General features: G+C 38.9%; 1 protein-coding gene across 1 annotated transcript; it reads right to left on the minus strand.

Moving 5' to 3' along the window:
- Positions 1–2,879: 2,879 nt before the first annotated feature.
- MMP8 (matrix metallopeptidase 8) lies at positions 2,880–13,307 on the minus strand. Its single transcript, XM_060103086.1, has 10 exons — positions 13,197–13,307; positions 11,294–11,538; positions 10,456–10,604; positions 10,243–10,368; positions 7,392–7,553; positions 5,548–5,665; positions 4,646–4,779; positions 3,932–4,085; positions 3,143–3,246; positions 2,880–2,983 (listed from the first exon to the last, which is right to left on the minus strand). Exons 1-10 carry the CDS (start codon positions 13,305–13,307, stop codon positions 2,880–2,882), a joined length of 1,407 nt encoding a protein of 468 aa, XP_059959069.1.
- Between the last annotated feature and the right edge of the window lie 10,578 nt (positions 13,308–23,885).

Genomic DNA, 23,885 nt, shown 5'->3' on the forward strand with positions numbered 1-23,885 from the left:
AATCTTTTTTCTTGGGTGAGCAAGTTTCTCCAAAGATGTCACCTCCAATTTCCCATCATTTTAATCTCCCAACAACAAAGTTATAGGAGGTGCCTCTGGTGCCCCGTGTAACAATCCCCTCAGTACACCTCTGAATTTAGTTGTATGGTGGTGGACAGGCTTGTGTAACTCACCTTACTCTGACAAAGTCCAACCTTAAGCACAGACTGGGTGTCTTTCTGCTTTCCCAGGGCGTTGAGCTGCCATGAAGCTACAGGTCAATTCCTTAGAGCTACCCAGTGCGGGAGGGAATTGAAGGATTAATGTTGAAGGAGGGAATTGAAGGAGGGAATTGGAGGCCGGATCAGATCCAGCCTCCGATCCACTGGAGATTTGAACAATTGAAAGGTGTTCTGTAAGCTTCTCAGGAGGTCCTGATGGAATTGAGCCCCAGCTGCCCATAGTAGAAACCTCAATAACACATACTTGTATTGACTTTCCCTCTTTCTGCTTCACTCTGCTTGCTACCTCACCCTTACTTCCTGGGACCATGTCCTGAATAAAGTAACTGCACTGAAGTCTTGTCTTAGTCTTTGCTTTTTAGGAAACTCAACCTAAGATAAAAGTAATATCATTCTTAAAGTTTTAAGCTTATATTCTTAAATCTCTTGTCCTCACATAAAACTTCAATGTAACATCCAAAAAAATACCACATGTTGTCAAGAAGAAAACCAAAAAAAAAAGGCTAATTAAAAAAATTCTTTATTATACTTTGTATTGCTGTTCACTTCCTATGACTGTGAAATATGGTTAAAGAAATAACATGAACTCAGTTCTTATCTTGAAAATGTACGGATGAGGCTTGGGCCAAGAATCTATCATAGCTAACTGGTGCAACTAGCAGCTGTTCTGAGATGAATCTCCCATCTTCGTGCTTCTAAAAACTGATTTCATAAGAAGTTTTAGAAAATACCATAGTCTGGAATTGACTCTTAAAGAAATATCCAGTTCTTACAGGTCATTTTGCCCTTTGACATTGATACAATGAATTGCTTATACACCTCTCTCACTTTCCCTAGCACAGCATCTGGAACAGGTAGGTGATTAATTGTTGAATAAATGAAATTATAGTATATACTAGTTTCTATTTTCTTATCTTGTAAAATAAGTTGAGAATAATGTATTGACATACTTGAGGGAATCTTTGAAGACATAGAATATCGATAAAATATTTCATAAACCTGTGAAGTAATATCTAAAAGTTTAATATCAATGTAATATTTCTGATAAAGGAAAATGGCTGCAAATATATTGAAATTTCCTTTTTATACTTTAGATGAACTATATGGTAGTATCTTAAGAAATTATAGTACATCACAAGTCAGTCATTTAAAATATTTATTTTGAAATCATTTAATAGATAAATTTTGAACCAGAAAAAAGTATCAAAGTATATTAAATCAATCATCTGTGGGGGTTAAAAACTTTACAGGAAAATAAAAAAGGATGTGCTAGTGATAAATATATTTTGCAATTCACATATTTTATTGTGTAATAAGCTGCACTGCATTACATTCTAACAACTGCAGATATGACATTATAATGATTTTAATGTCTAGACTAGTCATTATGATACCACAAATCTTAAAGTTCTTAACGGAAAAGAGCCATTAGCAAATTTATGCATCTAAGCTCAGTTTAATTCAATTAAATGAGATTTATTGAATTTTGTGCCCAACACTATTCTGTTTGTGTGGCAAACCCTGGTTATCTGTAGAGGGTGTCCTCCTGAGGATCCCAGGGAAAAACAGAAATAAAGAACAACAGATTTAACTGGCCCATTTTCTTGAACTCTAGAAGCTAGGAGACAGGAGAGGAAGTGGTACCCCTCCTTTTTGCTTCTCCCCTGGGAAGATGCCAGTAATCTTTACTGGGGTTGCAAGTCTGTATTTCTGTACTGATTCATTTCCATAAGTTCAAGTGTACTGTATCAGCTTCCTAGAGCTGCCTTAACAAAGTATCACAAACTTCATAGCTTAAAACAACAGAAAATTTTTAAATCACAATTTGGAAGTTATAAGTTCAAAATCAAGGTGTCAGGAGGGCCATGCTCTTCTCTCTGAAGGCTCTAGGGAGGATCCTTCCTTGCCTCTTCCAGCTTCTGGTGGTTGCTGGCAATCCTTGGCATGTAGATGCGTCATTCCAATCCTGTCTCTATCTTTACATGGCCCTCTCCACTGTGTGTCTATGTCTCTCCTCTTATAAGAACATCAGTTTTTAGGCCTACTCTGATCCAGTATAACCTCATGTTAACTAATTACATCCTCAAAGATGCTAGTTCCAAATTAGGTACATCTGTAGATACCTGGGGTGAGGGCTTCAACATACTTTTTTGGGGGGACACAATTCAATCCACAACAAGTCTCAACAACATTTCTTTCCAAGAGTGGAAAATAGCACCACATTTTTGGCAAAAGACAATGTGTACTATTTATGTTGTTCATAATCCTTACTTATAACCAAATCCAGTGCTAAATTACATGTAACAGTTACAGTTAAGACATATTTAAAAGACTTAAGAATAAATGGGCATTTTAGAAGTCAAATAAGCAAGTGAGGAAATAATGAATATTGAGGTGGCAAAGAAGGCTTAATTTCCTTCTCCTTGTGATGGATTCACTAACCTGAGATGGAATATAGGACAAAATTAGCCTCTGCAAACAGTGGAATACTCCAAACTTATTTTCAGTGAGGATCGGTCCAATGAATACAGTGAGAGCAAACAATATTACTTATTGTTGAAAAAAGTATAACTAGGACACAATGTAATAGATATGCAGATTAGATCTCCCTTCCATATTCAGAAAATGGACACAAACGCACTTGATTTTGCTTCGGCTTTATCTACAGTTAAGCCATCTATTGCTTCTTTCAACTCTAGTAATCCTACGAGCACTAAGATCAAATGCATAATATCTTGGTCCACTGAAGAAAAGGAAGAAGGCTATAAGAAAAAAAAAAGATATAATGTATTGAATTAGCTTGTAGCAGATCTTAGATGTTTTCAATTAAAAGGACTCCACTCCTGTCCTAATATAACGTTGCAATGCAAATGAGCTACTTAACATTTTTAAAAAATTTATTGTTTTTTTTTTCTACTTACAATTCTTCTGGAAAACTGCATCAACTCTACTTTCTATTCCTTGAAAGCTACTTGCTATGCTTTTGGGATAACCTGGTTCCATGGATTGACCTTGGTCATCATATCTGATTAGAAAAAAAAAATTGTTCCACATTTTAAGACCAATACAGTGTACAGTGATTAATAGTTTTCTTTAAATTGTATGTACTTTACATAATGCCTTCACACGTATTTTCTCATTTGTTCTTCACAATGTCCTATTTACTGGGAAACTAACAGTGGTTAACTTCTCTACCTAAGCATACATACATATTTATAAAATATATGGGTATCACTAATACGAAAACAGACTTCTGATTGTTGGGGCAGTGTTATTTTCAGAAAGGAGAGCTTATATGTTCTAAGGCTTTTACTTAATTGGTTCATAGTCTCTATCTGAATAAATATAAATAATAATTTCAAGTTGGGAATCAAGTTCTGTATAACATTTGATTGAGTGTAGTAGAATTTAACTCTTAGAATTTAATGAATAAATGAGAATTAGCCTAACTCTTTCTTTGCATCACATTTTAGTGTTTTATTAAAGTTCGCTCTGTTTCAGGATATAGAATCCTCAATACCATTGTGCAGGCATCTTACCTTTGTAAAATTTTCAAAAGCCATAGTGACATCAATTATCTTGTGAAAAAGAATGCCTATCAGAGACCACCTAAATATTTTAAACCTTCAGATGCCTGATCATTGATGGTTTGTAAAGAGGGTAAAGAAACATAGATTTCAATCTCTAACGGAAAAAATAGTTTCTCTTACCTCCAGAATTGGTTGTTTACAAAGAAGTATGTCTTTCCCCTGTAGGAAACAGCTGCGTCTATTTCTTGGACACTGCTTGGGAAGCCATAGTTTGCTATATTCTTGGGATAACCTTGCTGAATATCATAGCCACTTACAGCCCAATACTGATTACCTGCCAATGATTCAGGTTATATGTTACATGAAGTTTTTCCATTCCTACAAAATGTATACCAATTCTTAATCTTTGCATAAATTCATCATAGAAATGAAAATGGAAAAATAGTCTTGAAAAGATAGAGGTGGTAAAGTGAAGACCATTGGGCTATGATAACTCTAGTGATTTCCTAGCACCTGTAAAACATTTCCAACTTTGTAGCCTGACACTCAAGGCTCCACACTTGAACGTCTTATCTCATGTTACTTCTATACAGAGATTAAACTAGAGCCTTGGGGAATCTTAGAAAATTATATCTGGGATGAGGGTGGAGGAAGGCTAAAGGGTCTAATAAAGTGTCCTCATTTTGTAGATGAAAAAACTGATGCCTGAAGAAGGTACAACATGCTCAAGTTCATACAGCATTTAGTGGTGGAGATGCGACCCAACCCAGGTCTCGTGACAAAAGCTAACACTCTCTTCTTGACTCACCTCTTTGAACCTGGAAGGGACCACAAAGAAGTCCTGCCCTTCCCTTCAGGAGGAACTAAAACAAGATGAAAACCTTAGGCAGTTACCTCTGAATATGAAAATTAGGTCCTTGTCAAAATCCTCATAAGCAGCCTGTATACCATTTACCAGGGATGGCCAGAAGAGAGAAATGAAATTGAGTTCGACTCTTCGTAGGTGAGGATGCTTTCTCCAGAAGTACCTAATGGAACATAAGGTAGAAAACCACACACAATAGTCTAAGCAGGCAGCTTCTATGAGTCTTGGGCTGGTATTGATACTATAAGATTGCTGGGAGGTTATAACATACAGTGAAGACAATGCTTCCAGCACAGTGACCAGCATATGGCCAGCACTTTATGGTGATACTGTCCATCTGGTGAGTACTTTATAGTTTTCAGACGACCTGATAGGAGTGACCGTATTTGATTACATTTTACATTGCCCGCCTCCTCACACATTGACAAGTTTTATTTTGTTAGTCTCTTTCATTATTGTTGCTACAATATGTTAAGAATATTTAGAATATTCTAGCAAAAGCAATACAAGAACACTCCGCCTGTGAGTACACAATCACAGAATAGCCAATGGAAAATTGAAAAATTCAGTCAGATGATTTCCCCTGCAGCTATTAAGTGACAGTTTCCATTCACTTGAATGAATTTGGGTGGAATTGAATGCTATTTTGGTGTTGGGTAAACCCAGCTGTAGGGTTCCCAACAGCTAGAGTCCATGTCTGTTTACATCATCACAAACATCTAAATGCTTACAGATGTTTTAGCTTTTTTTTTTTTTTTTCTTTTCCTGGACGTTTTGATTTACCCAGAAAACACTATCAATTCCAACGAGATTCATATGCATAGAATTCAAAGGAAAAGCTGGGTAATGTGTAATAGGTGACTTAATTAGAATCCATTTTTAAGTTATGCCAGTAAAAGAAGTCAAAGGAAGGAATAGTTCATTCTTATACTTGTCTTTAAAGAAAAGTATTTCTCCGCGGAGTGTAGTGATGGCATCAAATGTCAGTCTGGGGTCACAGGCTGTGGGTGTGGTTGGTCCAGTAGGTTGCACAGGGTTGCTCGAAGGTCCTGAAAGTAAAAAGGCTTTTTATAAGCATGAGTCCAGGGTGAATTTTGGTGTATTTCAGTTAATTCTCAGGTTGGTGAAGGGTCTTCATATGAAAAGAAATGCTAACTAACTATCCTATAAGGCATTAAAGTAATCACACATTAGGCTCTCTTAAAAGCTTTATTTTTTTTAATTAAAAAATAAAAGAGTGGGGTAAGATGAATTGGGAGGGCCTCCCTGGTGGCGCAGTGGTTAAGAGTCCGCCTGCCGATGCAGGGGATACGGGTTCGTGCCCCGGTCTGGGAGGATCCCATATGCCGCGGAGCGGCTGGGCCCGTGAGCCATGGCCGCTGGGCCTGCGCATCCGGAGCCTGTGCTCCGCAACGGGAGAGGCCACAACAGTGAGAGGCCCGCATACCGCAAAAAGAAAAAAAAAAAAAAAAAAAAAAAAAGATGAATTGGGAGAATGGGATTGACATATATACACTAATATGTATAAAATAGATAACTCATAAGAACCTGAGGTATAGCACAGGGAACTCAACTTCACTGTACAGTAGAAACTAACACAACATTGCAAAACAACTATCCCTCAATTAAAAAAAAATAAAACAAAAATAAAAGAGTAATGGTAGCTTTAGGGACAGTTCCAAGCTAAGGTGTGAGATAAAGAAATTTGAATTCTTCCCCCTCCCCTCTGCCAGTTTAAAATTAGAATCCCATGCTTCTTTCCCTTCTTGCCTTCTCTTTCTGCATTTTTAGTCACTCAGTATCTACTTTCTCCTTTCTCACTAAAATCCATCTTCTGGAAAGAGATCCCCACAGCATAAATCTAAATCAAAATGTAGCAATATTTTTTCTATAAGTATTTAAATTTTAATGTATTTTCCCATTGTAGAACGAAAGGCTGCTAACAGTTCAAATATAGGCGAGTGAGGAAGGGAGGTGTTTTCAGGGGAAAAGGGATTGGGGAGTAGAGGCAGTTAGAATAGGTCTCATCATTCCTGAAAATTCTACTGTCATGAATAAAATTCGTAGTTGTGGGACCCTGGCATGCTTGTTTTTGTACTGCTGTCCCACCAGAGAGGGAGAATGTTTTACACAATTCGACTCCACGACACTCCCTTTCAATCAACATTTAAAACATTTTTTTATTTTTATTTTTAGAGAGCTGCAAACCTCTTCTCTGGTTTCTTGTTCTTACAGCCACTAGGGGTCAGGAGGGCAAGAGGAAGGAGATATGCAATGGTCTTGTCAGACAATACTTAGACAGAGGCAAAGGCCTCCATATCCCTCCCTGAAAAGTATTAGTCCTGTCTTTAAAAAATGTTTCTTTCTCTCCATACTCCATCCCCACTCCCCTCTTTCCCTCATAGACAACAATCTTGATATGTTCAATATATATGTATTTATGTTTGTTAGCATGTTTCTTGAAAATGCCTTGCTTTGTCTATACACATATTTAATTTGTGTAGATTCATGTATTATGTAATTTATACACTGAGTAATATGTATCATTCTCTTTCTTTTCCAGGAAGCACGATGTTTTAAAGACTCATCTATGTACATCTGATTCAGTGCTGTACATTACTCTATGGCAGGCATCCACCACATTTTACCCATATATTCTCCTCCCGATGGACTCCCAGGTGCCCTCTAACTTCGATCACCATAGCCAAGACTGCAATGAACATCCCTGACATGGCCAGGTCTCACCAGGTACTGCTGCTCTTCAGATGACCTTACCATAGATGGCCTGAATGCCACTGATGTCATCTTGAGGGAGCGAGTAGGTTCTGGGCTCACTGAAAGCATAGTTGGGATACATCAAAGCACCAGGGTCAGAGGAATGAGCCAGCCCCAAGGAATGGCCAAATTCATGGGCAGCAACAAGAAACAAGTTGTAATCTGAAATGAAAGCATGTGTGGTGAATGGCTCCAAGTAGATTGAAGGGTGGTAGAAATAGGATCTCAAGGAATGCAGCTTCTGAGCCAAAACTCCCTGGAGAAACAGCCTTTCCCATGCCTGCCTTTTTCCTTTTCTCTTCAGGTACCTGAAGAAATGGAGATTGGAAGGAATCAAGGTAGGGGTTATAGGTTAAGATTAGGTGAGTATGAGCTCCTCACCAAATCTTAGAACCAAGAAAGACTGCTGCCTTTATTCCAATTCCCATATTTCATGGGCCTGAGGCTCAGGGAAACGATGGCAGGGCCATCACAGGTCTCATGACTCTCAAAAGCCCTCTCCTCCCATGCTCCCATCCTTACCCCTCTCCAGTATCCCAGGCCCACTGCCCCATGAGGAGAGTCTCAGTCTGCCAGGCAGAAACAGTGGCCTCAGATGCAGAGCTGACTCACTTTGGCTCCCTGACCACTCAGCACCAGCTCTTCCTTGATTCTGAGCTCTCCAGGAAGCTTCAGGAATTTTCCACCAGAGAGAAACAAACGCTGCTTCTTATTGCTTCCTACCCTTATCTTTTAACTTCCATGAGCATAGTGCCTTTCATAACTAGGAGCTTAAAAACTTGCAAGGCTTGCACTTCCTGTCAAATAAAGCCCGAGCTCCTTTGCCAAGTCCAAGACTACTCCATATGGCTCCAGCAGACATTTGAGGACTAGATTTCTGATGTGAATCCTTCACTCCAGCTAGTCTATGTGCCATTTCACAAACACACTGTGCATTTTCTTACATGTCTACCTAAAAAACAATCATAGTTGTACAGCACTTTCTTATATGCTAGGAATTGTAATAATATTTAATCTTAACAACATTTTTATGAAGAATTGTTAGATTACTTTTATGACAAAGGAACTGAAGCCCAGAGATTTTTGAATACCTTGTTATATTGGCCTTGCAACTAATAAGTGGTAGAACTGGGGTTGAACCCAGGTATGATGTCAAGACCTGTGTTCTTACCACCATGTTCAACTTCCTGATGATAATTAGCCTTGTAATATTCTACCCATGCTCCAAGACTTTCTTTCTCGATCATCACATCCTTCCATTTTGCATTATAAATACTTTAAAAAACATCTTTGAGTGTCTGGAGTACTGGGCAAGGGGCTCTGGGTGATTTGTTATGATGCATAGACTGAAAGGGGATATGTGTGCAAACAAATAGAATGCACAGAATAATGAGCAGGGCAGTTAGAGAAGAAAAAATCAAGGCTGTTGTTATTCTGAGAGGAAAGCTTAATTTCTAGCTGAAAGACAGGATGGGGGTGGCATTTGATGTAGCATGGAAAAGAGGGATTTTGAAAGGTGGGGCTTAAGGTGTGGGGAAAGGCATTTCAGGAAGAGGAAGCAATGTGAGCAAGTGTAGGGCAGTTGGAAAGCACATGGTGTGATCTAGAAACAGTGAATGTGCCATGTGGCTGCTGTGTGTGAAATATGAAGACAAGCCATGGAAGATGAGTTTGGAAGATCTCCAAGAGCTTTCAGTGTCAAGTGAAGGTATGTGGACATATTTGGCCTGGAAAATGTAAACACTGGGCTTTCCAAATGTAAAGATGGGCTTTCCAAAAACAGAACTTCTTACAGTGCTGGGGAAAATTAGAGGGAGCCAAGATTGGAGGTAAACAGTCCAGGTGGGAATCTGGACCAGTTAATTCAGGTAAGAGGTAATGACCATCTGAACTAGTGGGGAGGGCAATAGGAATGCAAAGTCGTGGGGAGTGTTTATTGTCTTTGGGTACTCACAGCTCCTAGCACAAGGACTTAGGTAGAATCAACACTCAAAACATTTATGTTGAGAAAATGGTGGGAGGAAGAGGTCCCAAGCAATGGTAAAAGGCTTCTTTCCTATTATTTTCTAAAAAGTGTTCTTTGGCCTCTTGTTACCCTGTAGCCTTGTAAAGTACCATATGGTCTGAATATACCTCTCCTTATTCTCAGTTCTTCCCTTCAGGTGGTCTTCTTCTTACTCTGAGTCTTCTCCTGAAAGGGGTAGTTTGCTATATGGAAACGTATCATTGAAAAAGAGCTCCACGAAGATGAAATCACCAGATGAATGAGAACAACTAGATGGTTGCTCTTTCCTAAATGGGTCAGTTTTCTAAATAAACCAATTATTTCTGAATTTCCAAAAATAGGAATCTTTTTCAAACATCATTAAATTTCACAATATTAAAATATATACCTTAAAGCAGTGGTAAGCAAACTTTTTCTATAAGAGTCCAGATAGTAAATATTTTAGATTTTTATGAGCCGTATGGTCTCTGTGTCAACTACTCAGCTTTGTTATTATGGTATGAAAGCGGCCATAGGTGATACATAAACAAAAGAGTATGTGGCCCAGTTCCAATAAAACTTTATTTATACAAATAGGACCAGGAAGGACTTAGCCATGATCTGTTGTTTTCTGATTCCTACCTTAGGAATCAAGGTCAGAATTTAGCTTCAGGATTTTTTCTAAACCTAAATTAACTTAGTATCTTGAGGTAGCAAGAATTCTAAATGATCAGTTTGTGTGAGTGTGAAATTTTACAATAACTTGGCTGTGTGTGTGTGTGTGTGTGTGTGTGTGTAGGAGGGCAAATTCTAATGTGGAAAAGTTCATTTAGAAGCTGCATGTGGACATAACCTTGGTGAACTTACTTCTGGAGGTTTTGGTCCATGTTTCTTCTGCATCAAAATGAACATCTCCTCCAATACCTGGGCCTGGCTGAAAGGCATGAGCAAGGATTCCATTGGGTCCATCAAATGGAGAATTGTCCCCATGATCTGAAATAAAATGATTTGTATTAGGTATTTGCCAAGTCTCAGTTTAGCCAGGGAAAGCAAAATCGAGCATGACTGCTTTGAGCCCACCTCCTTGGAGAAAGGCAATCTTGATATCTGCTTCTTCCTGTGAGGTCTTGGTGAAGTTCAGGGGTGATACGTGACTCCAGAGGTTAAAGGCTTTCTCAAGAGCTGTTTCCACTTCAGCCTCTGACAAATCTGGGGTATAGTTAATAATCCTTCAAAATGAGAAAGTGTGTGAAGGGTTCATTATTGTTTAGGACAGCAGTCCATCAGTAGATTGAATTGCTCTAGTTTGAAGTTTGTGCATATGTGATATGCTACCACTGAAGAGGGTGCAAGGAGGGGGTGCAGGACTTAGGGTTGAAGACAGATGTAGGTTTTGGACCAGTTACTACAAGTCTTTAAACTCAGTTTCCTTATTCATAAAATGAGGATAATAAAATAGTACCCCTCTCATAAGGTTGTTGTGGGATTAAATGTATGTAAAGCATTTAGCTCACTACTTGGCAAATAGTAGTATTCAACAAACATTGGGTATCATTATTATTGTTATTATCATCAAGATGCATGAATGGTGGGGCTAGATTCTCTCCAGCAATGATTAAGCCTTTTTTGGGTCCTAAAGTGAATTCTTAGAGAGACAGCCTAACTTTGCCATAGTCCTCTTTAGACTGATAGAGAAAGAAGACAAAAATGGCAGGCTTTGGATTGAAAAGAACCCATGGGACCTTTACCCTTCCATTCTCATACTCATTCACTAGAATCTAAACTCTATAAGAGCAGGGATATTTATTCATTTGTTTGTCTCTAGTGTATTCCGAATCCTAGAACAGTGCCTGACACATCATAAGAGTTCAGTGAACATGGGCTGAATGAGTGAATTCTGAAACTCTAGAACTATTACCTGTAGGTCAGATTAGTTTGCTTCCACTTGGGGTTTCCTGGAGTTATCATAAAATCGCCAGTATCGGGCACCCCACAGCGAGGCTTTCCCATCATCTCCAAGGTTTCCTCATTTGGCTTCCCTGTTATGTTCAGCCCAAAGAAGCGCTGCATTTCTTTAAGTTTCTCAACAATCACACTAGTGCTCTTCTTCCTTTCAGACTGATATTTGTACCTTGGTAATTGGTAGAACTTTTCTAGGTAATTCTGGAAAAAGACAAACACATAAGGACTTTGCTGTGAAATTTCCTTCAGTTCTCTGTGCATTTTGCATTCATTTTCAAGTTATTGCAGAGGTCAAACCAAAACTAATAACCTGATAGTCACAAAGATAAAAGCACAAACTTTCTGGTCGACTTGGATGACCATTGCCTACTGGAAGGAACAGTCCATCCATTCAGTGATACAGTTAATATTTATGCATAAAAATAGGTATTTCATAAGGGGTGAGTTCCACATCCTCAAGCAAAATGCTAGTACACAGTCAGGATACTGCCTTCTTATTTTTAATAAAAAAACAAAACAGCATCAGCGTTTATTGACTCCTTGAAGTATTAGTTGCAGCAATGCAGATTCTCTTTTTTAATCCTCTTTTCACTACTGTAGAGAAGGTTTAATCATACACATTAAGACATGAAGATGCAGAGAAATAAGGAACTTGCCAAGAAGATAATCAGGTCCCAATTCACCATGTTGCTTCTCAAATGAGAATTAATGGCTTCAAAAGAAGAATTCCAAACATGTTTTGGGACAACAGCAGCATCACTGTCATTAGCATTTTATCCACCACAGTAACTCTTTGGGAGGGGCCAAAACTCATTAAGAAGGTTCTGAGGGGTGTTAACAAGCCAATCGTGAAACCTCTTTCTCTTACCTTAAGCATCCTTAAGCGGCACTTTGCAAGTGACACAGGACAGAGCAATTTTGTGCTCACACAGGCTTTGAGATCAGATAGATTTGGGTTCAAATCTTAGCTTTGCCACAGATTAATTTTGTGTGCTTGGACACATCACTTAGATGACTTCAGATTCACATTTGTCTCTTAAGTGGAAATAATAATCCGCCGCCCTCATAGGATTGTTTTAGGATGAAATGAGACAATGTTTGTGAAATGCTGAGCAGGGCGCTTTGTACAGAGTCTTAATCACTTCTATTAACCCATGGGTTACTGTTATCAATGTAAGAAATCTATTTTTCTTAAGTGAAAGAAAAATATCAACAAGAAGAAATGCTTTTCTAAAACTGTAATGCTAAGAAAATTGTGCATGACAAACTTCTGACAGCATTCCCTTGTGGTTTTTTTTAAAAAAATTTGGCCTTTCATACTGTGAAACAATGGAGAAAAGCTATTGGTTTTGCTTTTACAGTGCTTTCAAGAGTTTATAAACAGCCCCATAACCTGGTTTTAGGAAATATGATTACACTATGAACTAATTTCTAGTTCCTTAGAGTTTCCCATCCTCGTGCTGTATGTACACCTGAGATTTTTGGCTGCAAAGACAAGTCCATATAGAAAGCACCAGTCATGTAGTAATTGTGTTGCAGATACATTAGAAGGGAAAATATTAGGTAAGTGAGAAAGAAAATCATTTTATGATTTAAACCATTCCTTCTAAAAGTTTTCCCCAGCTGCAGCAGCTCGGCAGCAGTATTTTCTGAGGGTGTGAAGAACCCAGCTTGTTTGCATGCCCGGCTTTCAGAGGGCCCTGCTTGGAACTCTCCAAATCACTGAAACCAGACGTTTAACCTCAAACAAATCATTCACATAATTCTTTCAGGCTGCTTTAACGAAAAAGAGAAGAGAACCCAAACAATTTCCTCATCACCAGCAAATCAACTGCCCACCTAATTGATAGTTGAGGTACCTGAACAATTTTTGCAGTTTTCTCTTGTAGGAGTTCAGAATGTACTAGAAAGGCCTTGGAAAGCTGCATGTGGAGTAACAGCAGAAGTGGAAGCATCTTCAGACGGAACATGACCTCGTCTTCAAAAACTACCTCTCCTGGCCTTCCTTCGCTCCTTCTCCTGATGGGCACCCTGAAGTTCAGAGCATCCCATGTCATTCACTGCTTTCATCTGGTCCCTTATAAAGCCCTGTCTTAAACAATTGCCACATCAGGAATGTGAAGCAACGCGGGTTAATTGCACTCTGACAGTTTTGCAATGTTATAATGTGATCTAGTACCCCCAAATAGGGGAGTCTTTCAATGGAAAAAAAGTACAATTTGCTACTCTGTTTTAGGGCTTTTTAGATATTTACTTTTGCAAAATTGTCTGGTCAAGGAAAAGGAATAGGAGAATAATTCTGAAGTTAATGAACAGCAGTTACATTTTCTGGGCATGTCAGATGCTGAGGCTGTACTCATTCGTGCAGTAGAATATTGTTTGATTAGTGGTAGTTATCTTGGGGCTAAGGAGCCTAACTAGAGAATCTCTGCACTTACCCACCCTTGTTGTAGGTGAGGAACATGTGTGCTTGTGTGCGTTGTGACAAAGCTGGATATATATGGGGGTCCTAAAGCAGTTTCTGGAGGATGTGGTTTTAGCGTCAATGTGTTTTCTGCAAGCTGGATTTTGCATGGGAAAGACAAAGAAAGCAATACTGATGGTAATGATAATAATGATCATTTGCTAAATATTTATTATGTCCCAGACTTACATGCTGTATGTATATGACCTCAGTCCATCCTCACAAGACCTTGGGAGGCAGATGCTATTTTTATCTGCATTTTGCAGATAAAAAGCAAATCCAGAGAAGTGAGATGGCTTATATAAATCACATGCTAACCTTGTGGAGGAGCCAGGATTCAATAGTAGGGGATATGTTTAGAGGCCGAGCTGGCAGCTACTATATCAGGCCCTGTTTTCTAGTCTTCCACTCCAGCACCCGGCTGGCCCACGGTGGAGCAGTAGCTCCAGGGCTGTAACAACTGGGAGGCCTTGGCTTGTGTTCATGGAGAAGACAGGGAGAGTGAGCATGAGATGCCTTGTACACTCCCAAGGGAAAATACCCTGAGAGGACTTTCAGGCAACATGGCTGCATAGCGGCTGTATTGATCAGAGGCCCTTGGGCCTGCTTTCAAATTGTGTCACCTGGTCTCACTTATTCTGACTCTATGTGCATTTAGATTGTTACCATACACAGTTTTTGTATACATTCATTTACATATATTTATATATACAGTTGACCCTTAGCAAGGGGGAGGGTTAGGGGTGCTGATCCTCTGTGCAACTGAAAATTTGCATATAGTTTATAGTCAGCCCTGTGTATACTCAGTTCCTCTGTATCCACGATTCCACATCGGCAGATTCAACAGTGCTGATCATGTAGTACTGTAGTATTTACTATTGAAAAAAATCCAGGTATAAGTAGACCCATGCAGTTTAAACCTATGTTGTTCAAGGGCCAACTGTATTCTGTAAGGGCAGATATTCCTGTGCATAAATGTATATGTCAACATGTATGATGTATAACATGTGTTAATATATTATTTGAGATGCTATGGTACGTGGTTCAGTTCTCTCCTGAAGTCTTCTACGAGCTTTTTAGACAATCCAAAGAAATATGTCTTGAGTTAGAACCTATCTAGATAGCAGACGAATGTTTATGTTGTAGATTCTTACATTCACTCAGGAAACATTTCCTGATACCTATTGTATGCCAGGTGCTGTGATGGGTACCAGATTATTGGAGATAAGTTAATAGTGGTTCAGATGAAATACTGTGGGAGTCTGGAGGAAAGTGCAATGATCGGGTTAGGTAGAATCAGGGAAGGCTTCATGAGGGATGTAGCATGAGAACTTGTCCTCAAAGGAAAAGTAGAATGTGGATGTGCAGAGAGTTGGGGATCTATTCCTTGTCCTCATGTGCTAGTTTTTTTTCCAATTGGTTCAAGTAGCTCCAAGGTCATGATCATGTTAACTTTCCCTGGGTACACAACTTAGTCATGATGTGGCTTCCTCTGCGTTAGATCTTTAGTGAAAAAATCTTTTCTTCCTAAATGAGAATGCCTTAACATTGGTCTATGCTATGTTGAGTTATTTTGATTCACTGCCTTGTTTATAAGGTTTATAAATGTACTTTCTCCTGAACATAATGGGAAGCAATTTAGACAAGAATCCCAAACTTTGGTAAACTCAGTTTTCTAGTGTTTGTGTAAATGTTGTGTTAAAAACCAGAATTCCTGGATTTGGATCCCTGATGACAGGTCCAGCTCCATTAGAGTGGTGGAGAAAACCACACCTGTTTTCAGGGCCTCCGCCTTCCGCTTTTTGAATTCTTTCTCTACACCTGACCTCCCCTCACCTCTACAGTGTCTGCACCTCCCTTCTTCTGGTGCCTGGAACCCAGAGTTCTCTCAGGCTCTCTCTCCTCTGAAAACCTTCTGGGAAAAGACCAGCTATCAGTCATTTCGACTTTAGTGTGCACTTAGGGGCCATTTAAGCCAATTTCTTACTAGAAAAAATAAAAAAAGACAAGCAAGCTAACTTTTTTTTTTTTTAATGAATTTCAGAGCAAGTAAAAAAGACAGTGGAAATTTAGTTTTGGACAGACACAATGAATGACAATGGAGGACCATTCTGTCTCCATAATGCCACCCCCTGTAGATAGCAACCTTGTCTGATCACCCGATGTGCTGTTCCACAGCAGAGGTAGCAACTTGTAATTTTACAGCTTAGTTTTGCTTTTTCAGCCCAACAAGAAGGAACTGATTGCATTGATATAGTTTGTTTACTCTTTAGTTTAAAAAAAAAGATAAAAGGAGAAGAATGTGTCTAGCTAGCTGGGATGGGCATAGGCAGCAGGGAAAGCTAACTGGAGGTGCTCCTAAGTTCTGATCTTGAAAGCTGAGTGGGAGTTTGCCAATGGGGAATGTGAGCGGTAGAGGAAACAGCACACGCTAAGTACAGAAGTTTACCCAGTGACGCAGGTGGACCTTTGATTCATTCACAGGCAAGATGTCTTCTGCATGAAGCAGTTTTGGACTGTGATGATCAGGATGGACGTCTCTACCCCCTGATCAAATGAACAGATAATTGTTGGGGTCAGTTGTGGCGAAGATAAAGAGCATCAGATGTGAAATTATACTAACTGGGTTCGAATTGTAGTTCTGCCACTTCCTTCTTATGTAACTTTTAGCAAATCATCTAAGTTCTTCTAAGCCTCAACTTCCACATCTATAAAACTGGGACATTAACATCTCCCTCGTATGGCCTCAGGAGGATGGGATGAGACAGTGTATGTGGGAGCTCCGTGTAAACCCTCCTGTGCCCTCTTCCCTGTATTGTGAGTGTGATGAAGTTATGGCCATGATCGTTCTTATGTCCGTTCTATAAGTGGAGTTAGCAATGTTGAAAAGCTCCTCTTTTCCAGAAAGAGAAGTTCTTCAAGGTTAAGCCACTGAGTGATGAAGTAACTTCCATACAGCTTCCTTCAACATCCAGAGCTCAGGGCAGCCAGGGAACATATGTGTGTAAGTTACACACCCTTCACACAGAGTATAAATGGTTAAGTTAAAAGTCACACAAGCCATCATGCACTAAACATTGCACTAATCTGGCAGTCTTTACTGTCAAGTGAGGGAATGTGTGTAGTGTCTTCACTCTTAGGACTCAGCCTTAGATGTTGGCTATATATTATCTCCCTTTATGTTCATAATAATGCAAGGAAGAAGGGATTATTATCCCCATTTTAAAGATAAGGAAAGTGAGGTCCAGAGATCTGATTCCAACATACCTTTCCATTTATGTTTCCTGGTAATCTCCCCTTTGTTCTCTCAATGAGGAAAAATTCAAAATAAGGCAATGGTTCTCAGTCTTGGCTCTACATCAGAGTCTGTATTAAAAATACAGATAAGTGTGGGACTTCCCTGGTGGTCCAGTGGCTAAGACTCCGAGCTCCCAATGCAGAGGGCCTTGGTTCAATCCCTGGTTTGGGAACTTGATCCCACATGCATGCTTGCAACTAAATATCCTGCATGCGGCACGGAAGAACCTGTGTGCCGCAACTAAGACTGGGCTCAGCCAAATAAATAAATAAATATTTTAAAAAAATACAGATAAGTGGGCTCCACTCCAGCCCCTGAGTCCGAATCTCTGGGGTGGGGCACAGGCATACATAATTTTAGGGAGCATCCCAAGTAATTCTGAGAATGAGTTAAGAACCCCTTTGCAAGAGAGTATAGAGAACATACGCAAGAACGTGAACATCCACACCTTAAGGGTTCAAGAGAAGGAACAATCACACTCATTGAAGAGATCAGCAGAGACTTCATGGAGGGAGTGGCCTTGAGATAAACTTCAAATGATGGACTGAATTTTGACATTGATATTCAGGTAATGAGGGTGGAATTAGAAGAAACAAAGAGCAAAGGCAGAGATATGAGAGACTTAGTATTCTGAGACGCAATTTCTTTTTCTTTTTTTTTTTTTTTTGTGTGTGTCACTGTCTATTCCAAATATAGGCCGTTTCACCCTAAGACCTATAACCATGCCAAGTTCATCCTCTAAAACAGAGATCATGATGCTCTGTCTGGATGATCTGTCCATTGGTGTAATGGGGTATTAAAGTCTCCTACTATTATTGCACTGTTGTCAATTTCTTCCTCCATGTCTGCTAATAGTTGCTTTATAGATTTAGATTTGGTTAACAAATGTTATATGGTCTTTTTCTATTGATCCCCTTATATAATGTCCTTCTCTGCCTTTTGTCAGACCTTGTTTTAAAGTCTTCTTTGTCATATGAGTATTACCACCCCAGCTTTTTTGTCATTTCCATTTGCATGAAATATCTTTTTTACCCCTCACTTTCAGTCTGTGTGTGTATTTAGGTCTGAAGTGAGTCTCTTGTAAGCAACATATAAATGGGTCTTGTTTTTTAATCTAATCAGCTACCCTATGTCTTTTTAAAATTTTTTTTAATTTTTTGCTTTATAACAAATTTAATCAGTTATACATATACATATATTCCCATATCCCCTCCCTTTTGCGTCTCCCTCCCACCCTCCCTATCCCACCCCTCCAGGCGGTCACAAAACACCGAGCTGATCTCCCAGTGCTATGCGGCTGCTTCCCACTAGCTATCTACCTTACGTTTGGTAGTGTATATATGTCCATGCCGCTCTTTCACTTTGTCACAGCTTACCCTTCCCCCTCCCCATATCCTCAAGTCCATTCTCTAGTAGGTCTGTGTCTTTATTCCTGTCTTACCCCTATGTTCTTCATGACATTTTTTTTTCTTAAATTCCATATATATGTGTCAGCATACAGTATTTGTCTTTCTCTTTCTGACTTACTTCACTCTGTATGACAGACTCTAGGTCCATCCACCTCATTACAAATAGCTCAATTTCATTTCTTTTTATGGCTGAGTAATATTCCATTGTATATATGTGCCACATCTTCTTTAACCATTCATCCGATGATGGACACTTAGGTTGTTTCCATCTCTGGGCTATTGTAAATAGGGCTGCTATGAACATTTTTGTCCATGTCTCTTTTTGAATTATGGTTTTCTCAGGGTATATGCCCAGTAGTGGGATTGCTGGGTCATATGGTAGTTCTATTGGTAGTTTTTTAAGTAACCTCCATACCGTTCTCCATAGTGGCTGTACCAATTCACATTCCCACCAGCAGTGCAAGAGTGTTCCCTTTTTTCCACACCCTCTCCAGCATTTATTGTTTCTAGATTTTTTGATGATGGCCATTCTGACTGGTGTGAGATGATATCTTATTGTAGTTTTGATTTGCATTTCTCTAATGAGTAAAGATGTTGAGCATCCATTCATGTGTTTCTTGGCAGTCTGTATATCTTCTGTGGAGAAATGTCTATTTAGATCTTCTGCCCATTTTTGGATTGGGTTGTTTGTTTTTTTGTTATTGAGCTGCATGAGCTGCTTATAAATTTTGGAGATTAATCCTTTGTCAGTTGCTTCATTTGCAAATATTTTCTCCCATTCTGAGGGTTGTCTTTTGGTCTTGTTTATGGTTTCCTTGGCTGTGCAAAAGCTTTTAAGTTTCATTAGGTCCCATGTGTTTATTTTTGTCTTTATTTCCATTTTTCTAGGAGGTGGGTCAAAAAGGATCTTGCTGTGATTTGTGTCATAGAGTGTTCTGCCTGTGTTTTCCTCTAAGAGTTTCATAGTGTCTGGCCTTACATTTAGGTCTTTAATCCATTTTGAGCTTATTTTTGTGTATGGTGTTAGGGAGTGATCTAATCTCATACTTTTACATGTCCCTATCCAGTTTTCCCAGCACGACTTATTGAAGAGACTGTCCTTTCTCCACTGTACATTCCTGCCTCCTTTATCAAAGATAAGGTGACCATATGTGCGTGGGTTTATCTCTGGGCTTTCTATCCTGTTCCATTCATCTATCTTTCTGTTTTTGTGCCAGTACCATACTGTCTTGATTACTGTAGCTTTGTAGTATAGTCTGAAGTCAGGGAGCCTGATTCCTCCAGCTCCATTTTTCATTTTCAAGATTGCTTTGTTTATCCAGGGTCTTTTGTGTTTCCATACAAATTGTGAAATTTTTTGTTCTAGTTCTGTGAAAAATGCCAGTGGTAGTTTGATAGGGATTGCATTGAATCTGTAGATTGCTTTGGCTAGTAGAGTCATTTTCACAATGTTGATTCTTCCAATCCAAGAACATGGTACATCTCTCCATCTATTTGTATCATCTATAATTTCTTTCATCAGTGTCTTATAATTTTCAGCATACAGGTCTTTTGTCTCCTTAGGTAGGTTTATTCCTAGATATTTTATTCTTTTTGTTGCAGTGGTAAATGGGAGTGTTTCCTTGATTTCACTTTCAGATTTTTCATCATTAGTATATAGGAATGCCAGAGATTTCTGTGCATTAATTTTGTATCCTGCAACTTTACCAAATTCATTGATTAGCTCTAGTAGTTTTCTGGTAGCATCTTTAGGATTCTCTATGTATAGTATCATGTCATCTGCAAACAGTGACAGCTTTACTTCTTCTTTTCCGATTTGGATTCCTTTGATTTCCTTTTCTTCTCTGATTGCTGTGGCTAAAACTTCCAAAACTATGTTGAATAAGAGTGGTGAGAGTGGGCAACCTTGTCTTGTTCCTGATCTTAGTGGAAATGGTTTCAGTTTTTCAACATTGAGGATGATGCTGGCTGTGGGTTTGTCACATATGGCCTTTATTATGTTGAGGAAAGGTCCCTCTATGCCTACTTTCTGCAGGGTTTTTATCATAAATGGATGTTGAATTTTGTCAAAAGCTTTCTCTGCATCTATTGAGATGATCATATGGTTTTTCTCCTTCAATTTGTTAATATGGTGTATCACGTTGATTGATTTGCATATATTGAAGAATCCTTGCATTCCTGGAATAAACCCTACTTGATCATGGTGTATGATCCTTTTAATGTGCTGTTGGATTCTGTTTGCTAGTATTTTGTTGAGGATTTTTGCATCTATGTTCATCAGTGATATTGGCCTGTAGTTTTCTTTCTTTGTGACATCGTTGTCTGGTTTTGGTATCAAGGTGATGGTGGCCTCGTAGAATGAGTTTGGGTGTGTTCCTCCCTCTGCTATATTTTGGAAGAGTTTCAGAAGGATAGGTGTTAGCTCTTCTCTAAATGCTTGATAGAATTCGCCTGTGAAGCCATCTGGTCCTGGGCTTTTGTTTGTTGGAAGATTTTTTTTATCACAGTTTCAATTTCAGTGCTTGTGATTGGTCTGTTCATATTTTCTATTTTTTCCTGATTCAGTCTAGGCAGGTTGTGCATTTCTAAAATTTGTCCATTTCTTCCAGGTTGTCCATTTTATTGGCATAGAGTTGCTTATAGTAATCTCTCATGATCTTTTGTATTTCTGCAGTGTCAGTTGTTACTTCTCCTTTTTCATTTCTAATTCTATTGACTTGAGTCTTCTCTCTTTTTCTCTTGATGAGTCTGGCTAATGGTTTATCAATTTTGTTTATCTTTTCAAAGAACCAGCTTTTAGTTTGATTGATCTTTGCTATCGTTTCCTTCATTTCTTTTTCATTTATTTCTGATCTGATCTTTATGATTTCTTTCCTTCTGCTAACTTTGAGATGTTTTTGTTCTTCTTCCTCTAATTGCTTTAGGTGCAAGGTTAGGTTGTTTATTCGATATGTTTCCTGTTTCTTAAGGTGGGATTGTATTGCTACAAACTTCCCTATTAGAACTGTTTTTGCTGCGTCTCATATGTTTTGGGTCGTCGTGTCTCCATTGTCATTTGTTTCTAGGTATTATTTAATTTCCTCTTTGATTTCTTAAGTGATCACTTCGTTATTAAGTAGTGTATTGTTTAGCCTCCATGTGTTTGTATTTTTTTCAGTTCTTTTCCTGTAATTGATATCTAGTCTCATAGCATTGTGCTCGGAAAAGATACTTGATACAATTTCAATTTTCTTAAATTTACCAAGGCTTGATTTGTGACCCAAGATATGATCTATCCTGGAGAATGTTCCATGAGCACTTGAGAAAAATGTGTATTCTGTTGTTTTTGGATGGAACGTCCTATAAATATCAATTAAGTCCATCTTGTTTAATGTATCATTTAAAGCTTGTGTTTGCTTATTTATTTTCATTTTGGATGATCTGTCCATTGGTGAAAGTGGGGTGTTAAAGTCCCCTACTATGATTGTGTTACTGTCGATTTCCCCTTTTATGGCTGTTAGTATTTGCCTTATGTATTGAGGTGCTCCTATGTTGGGTGCATAAATATTTAAAATTGTTATATCTTCTTCTTGGATCGATCCCTTGATCATTATGTAGTGTCCTTCTTTGTCTCTTCTAGTAGTCTTTATTTTAAAGTCTATTTTGTCTGATATGAGAATTGCTACTCCAGCTTTCTTTTGGTTTCCATTTGCATGGAATATCTTTTTCCATCCCCTTACTTTCAGTCTGTATGCCTCTGTATGTCTGAAGTGGGTCTGTTGTAGACAGCATATATATGGGTCTTGTTTTTGTATCCATTCAGCCAATCTGTGTCTTTTGGTGGGAGCATTTAGTTCATTTACATTTACGGTAATTATCGATATGTATGTTCCTATTCCCATTTTCTTAATTGTTTTGGGTTCGTTATTGTAGGTCTTTTCCTTCTGTTGTGTTTCTTGCCTAGAGAAGTTCCTTTAGCATTTGTTGTAAAGCTGGTTTGGTGGTGCTGAACTCTCTCAGCTTTTGCTTGTCTGTAAACGTTTTAATTTCTCCATCAAATCTGAATGAGATCCTTGCTGGGTAGAGTAATCTTGGTTGCAGGTTTTTCTCCTTCATCACTTTATTTATGTCCTGCCACTCCCTTCTAGCTTGTAGAGTTTCTGCTGAGAGATCAGCTGTTATCCTGATGGGGATTCCCTTGTGTGGTAGTTGTTGTTTTTCCCTTGTTGCTTTTAATATGATTTCTTTGTGTTTAATTTTTGACAGTTTGATTAATATGTGTCTTGGCATATTTCTCCTTGGATTTATTCTGTATGGGACTCTCTGTGCCTCCTGGACTTGATTAACTATTTCCTTTCCCATGTTAGGGAAGTTTTCAACTATAATCTCTTCAAATATTTTCTCAGTTCCTTTCTTTTTCTCTTCTTCTTCTGGAACCCCTATAATTCAAATGTTGATGCGTTTAATGTTGTCCCAGAGGTCTCTGAGACTGTCCTCTGTTCTTTTCATTCTTTTTTCTTTATTTTGCTCTGCAGCTGTTATTTCCACTATTTTATCTTCCACCTCACTTATCCGTTCTTCTGCCTTAGTTATTCTGCTATTGATCCCATCTAGAGTATTTTTTATTTCATTTATTGTGTTTTTAATCGATGCTTGATTCATCTTTAGTTCTTCTAGGTCCTTGTTAACTGTTACTTGCATTTTGTTTATTCTATTTCCAAGATTTTGGATCTGGGAAATAGAATCTTGGATCATCTTTACCATCATTATTCTGAATTCGTTTTCAGGTAGACTGCCTATTACCTCTTCATTTGTTAGGTCTGGTGGGTTTTTATCTTGCTCCTTCTCCTGCTGTGTGTTTTTCTGTCTTCTCATTTTGCTTATGTTACTGTGTTTGGGGTCTCCTTTTTGCAGGCTGCAGGTTCGTAGTTCCTGTTGTTTTTGGTGTCTGTCCCCCGTGGCTAAGGTTGGTTTAGTGGGTTGTGTAGGCTTCCTGGTGGAAGGGACTAGTGCCTGTGTTCTGGTGGATGAGGCTGGATCTTGTCTTTCTGGTGGGCAGGTCCACGTCTGGTGTGTGTTTTGGGGTGTCTGCAGACTTTTTATGATTTTAGGCTGCTAATGGGTGGCGTTGTGTTCCTGTCTTGCTAGTTGTTTGGCATAGGGTGTCCAGCACTGTAGCTTGCTGGTCGTTGAGTGAAGCTGGGTGCTGGTGTTGAGATGGAGATCTCTGGAAGATTTTCGCCATTTGATATTATGTGGAGCTGGGAGGTCTCTTGTGGACCAGTGTCCTGAAGTTGGCTCTCCCACCTCAGAGGCACAGCACTGACTCCTGGCTCCTCAATTTGGGATGATTTGTTGTCTATTCATGTATTCCACAGATGCAGGGTACATCAAATTG

This window comes from Mesoplodon densirostris, chromosome 7, assembly GCF_025265405.1.
Source record: "Mesoplodon densirostris isolate mMesDen1 chromosome 7, mMesDen1 primary haplotype, whole genome shotgun sequence".
In the NCBI taxonomy this organism is placed as follows: domain Eukaryota; kingdom Metazoa; phylum Chordata; class Mammalia; order Artiodactyla; family Ziphiidae; genus Mesoplodon; species Mesoplodon densirostris.

Excerpts from the sequence above, each read along its gene's own strand:
- MMP8 (XM_060103086.1), bottom strand. The coding sequence starts at position 13,307 with ATGTTCCGTCTGAAGATGCTTCCACTTCTGCTGTTACTCCACATGCAG. Across the intron at positions 11,539-13,196 it reads AAACTGCAAAAATTGTTCAG|AATTACCTAGAAAAGTTCTA; the intron begins GTACCTCAACTA and ends GTCTTTTTCCAG. Across the intron at positions 10,605-11,293 it reads CAAACTAATCTGACCTACAG|GATTATTAACTATACCCCAG; the intron begins GTAATAGTTCTA and ends CTCATTTTGAAG.